Genomic DNA, 10,566 nt, shown 5'->3' on the forward strand with positions numbered 1-10,566 from the left:
ATCTCTTTACCCACGCAGAGCATGCAGCACACAAGCACTCTGTATTTCAGCGGGTGCCAAAGACCAGGTTCTCAGTTAGCATAAAGCAGCACGGCTCCACAGGAGCTACGTCAATTTACATCAGCTGAGGAACTAGGCCAAGGCCCTCCCCACCTTCCCCGGGGAAGCCAGGGGCAGAAGCAACAAATGATGGACACCGAATCAGCAGCAGAGACAGGGGACATGCAGCGAGTGTCAGCTCAACTTCCCAAAGTATAAAAATACACTAGTATATACGCAATACAACAGAATCTCATCGCCTCACTCTGTAAGACAGCTCAGACCTGGCTTAAGTTCACAGGTTAGCAAGGGAGACAAACACATCTACACCACGTCCCTACTAGCATTTTGGTTCTTCCAACGGTGACAGCTTAGTGTTAGTCGAGTAGGTTACTCTGCCAGAGGCTGTTAAGGAACGCACCCCTTCGCTATCGGCTATTAAGAGAAGCGTGGAACTGTCATTTTTGTGTGTGGGTTGAAGAAGCCTTTTCCAGTGAGGTTTGCTGCGTGACCATCTTTACAGCTTTCCCGATGGCAGTTATCAACTGGCGCCATTATCACACGTGACCCAGAAAGGACTTGCATGAGTATCCCCTTACTAGGTATGGAAAAAGCGAATGGAAATGATGACAGGAGGCCTCAAAACAGCCTCTGTTACAGTAACCTGTCTTGCTGCGCTATACTAACAAGCCACGCGCAGTCTACTTCACCTCTGCAAGGCTCGTCTGGCTTCAGTGTACATATCACATCTAAGCGGACCTTGTCTTCTGGTTTTTAAAGCACAGCCAAGTAGCCAGTATCACGTAATAAATAGGGGTTCTCTTGCACTCATAGCAAGCTAAACAGATCCTTCTCCAAGTACAGGCTGCAAGAAGGAGGTTACGTCAATTTGGATCAGTCTGGAGCTCAAGGTTTTTAGCAGAGCTCTGCAGTGACTTAACTCTGAGCCCAAGTCAATGGCAATGTTCCTCCAGTTTCAACAGAAGCAGAGTTAGGTCCAAACTGAGCACACCTGAAAACGCCACCTCCAAATACTGACCACGGGACAGACTCTGTCCACAAATACACTTGGTGCCTACTAAGTTGCTGGAATCTCAGAGTACTGGAGGGTATAGGATTATACTCCTAGCATACGAATATAAAATAGTAGAAAACAACGCCATTATCTTTACTAAAAGGTATGGGTTTCTTAGCTTATTATGTCAACTCGATACAACCACAAATGCTGTTTACCTGCAATTACGGTACCATAGTAGTTTGTTTTTTTAGAAAAAAGAAACCCAAAACTTCTTGTCTTTAAAGCGAGCTTCCAAGTACTCACTTTTGGCACTAGCATTTCCCATGTAAAAATAACATGGTGGTTTTGGTTTCTAATCTACTTCTACTTACAACTATAACCTTAAGGAATGGGAACTGGAGACTACTCTTGGGTGAAAGGACCGACAGGTAGAGACCGCCGTAATAATTTTGGCTCAGGCAGATAAATCTGAGTCCAGAACGTGCCGGGGCTGGTCCAGAAGATGCTGGACAGATCACAGGTCAAGCCTCCACCATCCAATTGCTCTCCCGTACCAGTCAGACTTCGACATAAAATTTGAAGGTACTCTTCTAGAGAAAAATTAAGATCATGTCCCTGGCCCACCCTTTAGAAAAAAATACTTTATTTGATCAGGCTGATAAAAGCCCAGTTTCCAGTCTGGTAATGAGGAAAAGCAAATACAGACATGCAGCAAGAAAGAAAAAACAACCTCCCAAACTGTAATAAACCCTACAAAAGGGCGTGGGTGACATCCGCTTACTTTTTCTTGTCCTTGTCTTTCTTGGTTTGTTGAGAACCTGCCTGCTGAGCCTGTGACTGTAATAGCTGAGCTGCTGCCTTCTTCTTTTGAAAGTTGTTCAGCTCTTCCTCAAGTTCCTTCTTTTTGTCTTCCACTTTTTTCTTCTCTTCTTGGTGAGTCCTCTTTAGATGGTCAAACTTTTCGTGAAGCTGCCGGGAAAGAGACAATGAGAATTGGACGGGAAGAGAAGAATGTTTCACCCTGATTACTGGTAACGATGCCCGAAGCGGTTCCGCTGGCACTGAGGCCTCACTGCATTAGTAACAAGTCATTACCCTGTCTCAAGCACGCCTGACTTTGTGAGGAAAGCCCTGCAATCAACACACACACACACAGATGGCGGGCATTTAAGTTGCTGTAGGAATATGACAGGTCTCTGGACACTTCCAAACCGCCATGTTCCATCCCTCATTGCTTTGTACCTAGGGGACACTCTCAAGCTCGTGCAAAGCAAGAAAACGTGGCCATTCAGGGCGATACTCTTCTCTGGACCTCTGTAGAAGTACACGCTCCTCCGTGAGGCCCAAGAAACAGCTCCTTCCCCAAGCAGGACATCTATGTTTTCTCTGCCCCACACACACCAAGCAAATCACGGTAGGGCAGCTCTCAAAGAGCTCTGTCATGTCCCTCTACAGCTAGGCTGAGTGGGACTTGCCGCCCTCTGGGAAGTCCTTATCGACTTACTGAAAGTCTCCAGAAAGGTGCGGCTGCTGAAGGGCAGCACTGGCTGTACCATAGCTGAAGATCCACTGCAAATCAACATTACTTTGAGTAGCGAACATACTCTCCCCCCTTTAGGTGGGACTGAAGAGGTGAGAGAGCAGAGAGGACTCCCACAGCGCAGCAAGGCTGGCATTTCTGTGGGGTACGCAGCCGGAGCTGCTGTTACCGTCACGCTGCAGCACCTCCCAGTGGCTCCACAGTACATACCCTCCTCCAGCTGCCCAAAACCAGGCAATACTCCTGCTCCATTTTCCAGGCACAGAAAAGTGGCAGAGGACTTGTGTGATGGGGTCACACCACAAGTCCACGGCAGGACTGGGAACTGAGTTCATACCCGCTGCTTGAGACTGTTTATGCACAGCAAACACCTTTGCAGGCTTGATGTTGGAATCTGGATGCTCGCTTTCTCGGGGCTCTCTTAGAAAAGCCCCAGCCTAAACCCTCCTACAGAGTCCTCTGGGTTACAATACACTCACATCTTTCTCTGCTTCCTTCAACTCTGCTTCCTTCTCCTTCACTCGCATGACAAACATCTGCCTCATTTCGTCCTCCTTCTTCTGGAGTTCGCCCAGGAATTCGTTCCTCTTTGCTTCATAAGTCTCTTGGAGACTGTTAAAAACACAGAAAAAACAATGTCAGAGCTGCGTTTCATGCACAGTCATGAGTTTCCAGCCTTCGGTGATCTCACCGCATTGTCTTATCACAAAACACCGTCAGAGGTCCCCGACTACAACAGAGGCACGAACACCTCCACCAAAACCAGCCCTAGCTTGCTAGGCGGTAGCAGTGGGAGACAAATTGGCAACGCAAAAACAAGCACACTGTTCCGGATCCTGTAAATCACTTAGCAGGCAGGATGACTGTCCTCGAAAATAAACAAGCACTGCGTAAGCACCTACAGCAACCCCTGATGCTCACATAGCTTGTGATCTGTTTGAGTCACACCTTCTCACTTCTCCCACTGTTTGGCCCGAATCGCTTCATTGGAAGGGCAAGATTTGTGGAACAGACACGGGCATATCGGAGTGCGAAATCTGGCTTTATGTAGTTCATTAAGCATGACACTGACACAGAGCAAAACTAATTTTCACTGCTCATCGCTAATGGATTCAGATCAGGGGCTTTATTTAGATAAGCCACCTTGGGAGATCTTTCTCCTTTAGCTGTCAAGGAAGGCTAAGCCTCTGCAAACGAGCGGCAGCGTTCCTCCTCCAAGTAACCACATTACTCGATTCCTTCATTCCTTTATTCCCCCTCTACTTCTTGGCATTCCTTTATTTCCCCAGCACTGAGATACCGCAGCAAAAATTTGGGACACAAAATATGTTGTCCACGCACCTCTGAGATTTTCAGAGCCTCTTAGGAACTCTGGATGCCAAATTCCTCTTCATTTTATTCCTTAAATGGATTTGGATATTTCAGCCATAATGATAGTGTGGGAGTGATAACTATTTCCCCCAAGATGCTTTTTTGAAAAAGCATTTTTAAAATGAAAACTCCACTGATATCAGACAGATACATTGCATCCCTGCACCTACGGAACACATTAACCACTAGGCTAGTGGAACATCTTAATCCCATTAAAGCCAAGCTTTTGCCTTTCCTGGCATGTGGTGGGGTTTTTGATGGCTTTTTTGTTGCCTGGTTTTGTTGTTGGGGTGTTTTTTTTTTGCGGGTGGGTGGGGTTGTTGAGCTAGAGAACAAAAACTTGACAGATAAACCCAAGTCTTGGGTTTAACACTGCTAATTGATGGGCACTTTTAGGGCACTTTTGCCTCCTAAAATACTGCACAGACAGGATGCCCAGAGCTGCTCTCGCACAGCACCGGCCACCCTGGAGGAATCACACGATTCCAGCTAACCACACCAGTTTCCCACACATGGAAGCAAAAATGCTGACTCCAAAAATGACAAAAATCTTTTAATGGGAGAACAGGGCAAAAGGCATCTTTGGATTCTTAACTCAATCAAGAACCAGACCACTCATAGCAGATAGAGATCAGGAGACTCCAATCAAAACATCCCTAAAATTGAGTCTTGGATTTAATCCTCTGACTGTGGACACTGAAACATAAATTCTTAAATCCTTCTGAAGGGTCTGGCTAGAGCCTAGGAAAACCCCAAGGGCAGATCAGCCTTCACCGCTCAGTGAGCAAAAACTGAATCTGCAATTAGTGACACACTATACTAGGGAGCAGCAGAGCCTTACGGACCGAAACAGAAAACTCTGCACGCTGCTAATCCTATCCTGTATTGCGAACAATTTCTTGCAAAGCTCATTTCCAAAAACACAGTGCTGGGTGATGGGCAAGCAGGAAGAGGCTGGCAGGAGCAAGGGTGGCAGGGGCTTGCTGTTACATTGTCCCAGGTTCAGTGCTAATCCCAGCTTCAAGCTTAAAAATTTACCACTAATCTAAAGCCAGCAAGCTTAATTCTCTACTGAAGTGACTCCGACTTTCAGAGAAGCAAAGTTCTCAGAGAAACTGGCCGGGCAACTCCAGACTGCGTATGAAAACAAACACACTTACAGCCCTAAGGAATAACAGCCCAAACCAACTGGGATCCCTGCAGCTTCTCACAGACAAAGATGACAAGGGAATTTGCTTTTTAAGTATACAAACATATGAACCTAGATTACAAGGGTAACTTGATTCCCCAACACGCACACACACTGAATGATGCCCTTGCGAATAATGTTCTTTTAAAAAAAGCGTTTTGAGAAAATTAACCAGAGCAGCAGCGAAACCAGTCCCCAACAGACGCAGGACAGCAGAAGGGTCTCTGTGCAACAGAGGACCCCATTTCACAAAGCAGATGCTTACGGGGGCACTGGTGCTCCCTCCTCACCTCCTGCAGCTCGGACAAGCGGTGGGGATTCTACCAGCAAGATGGGTCTCACACCCATCGCCAGCCTCCCTTTTTCACACCTCGCACAAGCACCTACACAGCACCAATGGTTTGCCGGGGTCTTTCGCCCTGCTCACCCTGAGATTTACAAAAGGCTCCCTTGCTCCCGGCTGACGCAAACTGGCGGAAGACCAGCGGTCCCCGTGGCTCCCGGGGCCCAGACCCGGGGGAAAGGCATGCTTTTGATCCCTGGTCTCAGAAGGAAGAACAGAAAGAACCAAACCTACTGTTTTCCTCATTTCAGATATACATCAGCCTCGGCCAAACAGCTTGGGATCATGGGTTTTGTTTGTTTATTGGAGGGAGGAGGCACCCAGAGCAAACTGTTCTGAACTAGCACGTACCAGATGGAGAAATTCTGTACATTTTCATTTCCTTTCTACTTATAGCTTGGTCAAAAGAGGCCTCGTGTACAGGAAGCAATGGAAATTCCTCAGATTCCTCAAAGGGAAGGGCTAAGCCCATCTTAAGCCATTGCTCTCCAGAAAGGAAATATAATAAAGCTTCACACTTGGGCTTAGTAAAAGGACAGGGCTCGACTGATTCCAGCAGAGTTTCTGTGCTGCAACAGAAATGCAGCTGCTTAAACTCAGCAAGTCACAAATAAAACCCTGAACTGACGCAAACTCTGTGTTGTAGCGCAAACCTTGCTCGGCTCACCATGGAGTGCTCTTTTCCAGAAACATGAACACAAGGCCCCCATCCTGCCTTCTGCTCTGGAGCCCGCCTGGCTTTCCCCTGTTGAGGATCAGAGACCAACCATGTCCATGGTTACCTGCACAAGCCAGCCGCATGGCTGCCGTCACGGGGATTGGCACGCCAATTCCTGACACGAGCGTGTGTTATGGGGGTAAACCCACATTGATGCACGTTTAATTCTGACTGCCTTCCCCCGGAGCAGAGAGGAGCGTGGGATCCTGCTAAGGCGGCGGTGCAATTATTGGGGAAAAGTTGGGGAGGAATGGGAAACAGGAAATGAAAGGAGAAAACAAACACTCCCTCCCAAATTCCCACACAGCTGTTGTCCCTGGCTAATGACTCGGGCTTCAGACCAATAAAGCTGTCTGACAGCATCAACTCCGTATTTAGTAATAAGCCAAACCTCAAGCATCAGACCGTGGCACCCTCTTCACAGCGCACCTTGGACCAGCTGTGAAAAGCTCTAGGAGGGTCAACAAGAACATTTATCCCAGGATCTCCCCTTCGGTAACCAGTTCTACCTCAACACGAGTCACCTTCATCTCAGCATGGACGCAGCTGCACTTTTCAAGCCCAGAAATCGTACACGGCCCTGACTTGCAGCAGAGCGAGCGAGCTGCAAAACACGGTGGAGTCTGCAGTGGAGGAAAGGGGGCACTAATGCATCACCTGAGCATCTCAAAACCTGCCCTCCTCCAAGGGCAAAAAGCGTCAGGAGGAATTTCCGAAGTGATTAACAAACCCGCTATTCAACAGATTCACTCAAGTCTCCACGAAGCTCATAGTACTGCCAGTAGAAAGATGAGCATAAGCTTTATTTAAGACTGGACAGTTCACAGGCTTTAGGAAAGCAAGAACAAGGGTGGAGAAAAAAAAGAAATAAATCAACTTCCCAACCCCAAAATGAGATTCTCGCAGCTTGAAAAAATGACAAGTCCACAATGTGAACAGTTAACTGATGTTAACTGTTCCCAATCAGACATGCCTACAAGCCCTGATTGCATACTACCACCAACTCTCTCACTGCGTCTTACAAAAAGATGCCCCCTTCCATGATGCTGAGGACACAAAGAAACCAGGAAACAGTGGTGGTCTTCACGGCAGGCTCTGCGTTACAGCAGCCTCTTGGCGATGTAGAGCAATGGACAGTTTCATACGTGGACAGCAAAATCAGTTTTAAGAGTCCAGTGAGGAATTGCTCTCCACACTGAGTGACAGGAGGAGCATTTAGAAATCAATCCTTTTGACACTTTTTAGCACTGGCTGACAGATAACAGGTAGGAGATAGACCGAAAGGCACGCACTCGTGAGTGAGGGCCAGCAGCTTATATTTGAGCAAGGCAGGCTCAGAGAAGGGCACAAAGAAAACTGATACAACTTCAGCAACAGGGTGCAGATAGATCCGCAGACATGTGCTTCTTCCTCCTAAGTTTTCCAGGTTGATCTGAAATGGGTCATATTCTGCCCTCAAAACACATCACCTTCAAGTGCCCCAGTGACATTTTGCAGGCTCTAGAAAGCCCACACGGCCCTGCTGCAGGGTTGCAGACATTTTCAAAATGTTCAGGCAAGAATTGGCTTTCTCAGCCACCCAAGCTTTTCCTGTGCTTCTCCTGTACAAATCCTTGGCCCTGAGGGCAAGATTGCATTGCAAAGGTTTTCCATCCCAACCGCACTTTAAATCTCAGCTGCTCTAAGTGACCATGGCTATTCCCTCCCTGGTTCTTGCAAACATCGGCAACCCCAAAACCTCCACTCGCTCTGGCTGTACAAGGCCTGAGTTACGCTTTCCTACCTGAAAGGCTTGCTGTCCGGATCCGTGTCCTTGAATCCCATCTCTTCAAGTTTGCAGCGCCTGTACAGCTCGTAGTGTCGGGTGTGCGTCTGCTCTCTCAAGTCCTCCATGTTCACTCGGATCAGCATCTCCCGCAGCTTCACAAAGTCACAGTGATTTTCATTTTCAACTGCAAAACAGAGGCCATCCACAGAGAGAACGTTAAACCCAGGAGCCAGGGCCCCCCTTTCCCCTGGACCCGGGCCCCAGTTTAGCAAGCCTGAGAGTTCTTCAGGCACACAAGCAGAACTCCAAGTCAGCCTGCACCAAAACGCCTTGCTGAACTGGGGGTGAAACCATCCCACGCCAACACAAGGGCACCAGTTCAAGGCCTTTCTCTGGATTTGCAAGATCTCTGTATTGCCCATATGTCACAGAGCTCCTGTCTCTCCGTGCATTTCTGCACAAGCGTGGTGATGATCCATTGGCGCACAGGATTGCGCTTCCCACTCAAATCCACTCTAAATCCAAGTCACCAACAGAGGCCCAGGCGGGCAACAAAGTCTCCGTTTGTAGCAGCGGTGAAAGGAAAGGTTGTGAGAAGACCCCACCAGAGATGCCATACCCTTTCCATGCCAGCTAAGCTAACGAAGGAGCCCTAAACCCCTGGCTCCTGGCACCGAAGGGAGGCAGCACACAAGAGCATAACATGGCTTCCCATAACAACTTCTATTCAGAGCAGGGTCTGGTGCGCCACCATCAGCCCCTGGGTGAGCAAGCTGTCCAGCCTGCGAAGGGCCCGCAGCCAGAAGGCTGCACACTTCAGTGCAGGCCAACAGTCTGGGTACGCTTAAAGACAAGGAGTGGAAGTTCTCCTCTTTAGGATGCAACGGCAAGCAGCAGGCATCTCTGCTGCTAACAGACAACTCTGCAGCACGCCTCCGGGGACACAGCGAAGCACTCCAGCTGCTCCCCTTCAGACCAGACCAGCTGTCTCTGCAAAGGGGCAGTTCAGGGCCAGATCTTCAAAGTCTCTCTCTCTCTGGTACCCAACTAAATCTCTTTGACTATCTGGTCCTAGTTTCCTGGGAACAGCAAGAACCCAGCAGGATATGTGTCAAGTCCAAGACTTCCCAAACATATCAACTTCTTCCCTATTTGTGAGTTATTCCCAGTATTATTCTCTGGTGTACACAGCTGAAGACAATAAGGCTGAAGCTGTTTCAGGGTCAGTTTGTATTATCGAGGAAAACTTGGTGAGTTTTGCAGAACTGTCCTGCCAACGTTCCCCTGCAGCTTGCTGGGCCATTCTCCAACTGGATACACAGCTGAAGCCACAAGCAGACCACCGCCATCTCAACCCTGCACTTCTCAGCGCTGGTTGGGAAAGCAAGGACCAGCCCTACCTTTGGCAGCTTCAGTACAGCCTGGGTTGCAAACACAGCCCTAACCAAACTCTGCTCTCCAACAGAAAGGAGCTTTTGGCTGACTTCATGGGGGATTGCACACTTAAGCTTCGTGTCCACAGTTCACGATACCACGACAAAACACACCAAGCAGTCAGTGTTGAATTAGCGCTGCTCCCACTTCAAGTTGAGAGGGCAGAACACCTGCTGACCTCCCCGGAAAATCCCCCAGCTACATGTCTGCATTCAGGCTTGTGTGCAAGGTCCAAACCGAACCACTCAGCTGTCCAAGCCTTCCCCGCTGCTCACGCTTTTTTGCTGGCAGAAAAGCATAAGGAACAGAGAACGGAGATTCGATTTTTCATTTTTCAAGCTTATTATTCAGCCTCTCCTAGTAACATTACCCTGCTCTTCACCAAAGCCAATGGCTAGGTTGACACCACCACCCTTCCTGCCAAACCCCCTCCACGTCTGGATCTAGGTTGCAAAGCCCTGATTTTAAGGAGAAGTCTTAGAGCTGTGATCTTGCTTTCTCAAGACAGATTTTGATTAGGACCACCCAGAGATCAATGCACCTTTCATCAAAATGAGACAGGATGCAAGGTCTTATTTGTGCTTTCGGTAACATACCCTGCACAACACCCCAGGGGTACTGCCTGGCTTTTGCCATCTTATTGCCGATCTTCACTTCTTCGGTGCTGCCAACTACAGCAAAAGGAAGGTGGACCTACAAAAGGAAAGGGACAATAAGGTTAGGGATTTCCTTTGTTGCCTTGCCAGGGATTGTTTCTGAAGAAAGCTGTTTACTGTGGCAGCTGTGCTGGATTTAAGTTGCTTAAACGCCTTTGCAATTCATCTGCTGTTTTAGAAAGAGCAACAGGACGGTCTGGATGAGAAACCGGCTTGGACTTCAAGTCCAAAATTCTGAAGTCCTAAAAATACAAGAGATGTATATACTTTTCACGTAATTACCAAGCATGACTATCTTAAGCGCAGAAGTAGTCTTACAAACTGGAATTGAATTTGTACACTGAGGAAAAATAACTGTCACAATAAAAAAAGAAAATAACATACATCCTCCCAAGGAGGGCAGACTAAAAATTCAGGGGGTTTCTGCTGCTAGAAATAACTGCTAATGCTTCCTCTTAAAACGGGCAAAGCTGTGAGCAAGGGGAAGAGC

At 48.0% G+C, this 10,566-nt stretch overlaps 1 protein-coding gene across 2 annotated transcripts in view; it reads right to left on the reverse strand.

Moving 5' to 3' along the window:
* Positions 1-10,566, reverse strand: part of SEPT11 (septin 11) — a 29,759-nt gene that overhangs the window by 8,439 nt on the left and 10,754 nt on the right. For both annotated transcript variants that reach the window (XM_009324017.1, XM_009324016.1), the window contains exons 5-8: positions 10,017-10,113; positions 8,002-8,170; positions 3,077-3,209; positions 1,839-2,026 (exon numbers count right to left, since the gene is read on the reverse strand). In XM_009324017.1, coding sequence (XP_009322292.1) covers positions 1,839-2,026; positions 3,077-3,209; positions 8,002-8,170; positions 10,017-10,113 — 587 coding nt within the window. The remainder of the gene's footprint in view (positions 1-1,838; positions 2,027-3,076; positions 3,210-8,001; positions 8,171-10,016; positions 10,114-10,566) is intronic.

Source organism: Pygoscelis adeliae, unplaced genomic scaffold, assembly GCF_000699105.1.
Source record: "Pygoscelis adeliae isolate BGI_AS28 unplaced genomic scaffold, ASM69910v1 Scaffold55, whole genome shotgun sequence".
In the NCBI taxonomy this organism is placed as follows: domain Eukaryota; kingdom Metazoa; phylum Chordata; class Aves; order Sphenisciformes; family Spheniscidae; genus Pygoscelis; species Pygoscelis adeliae.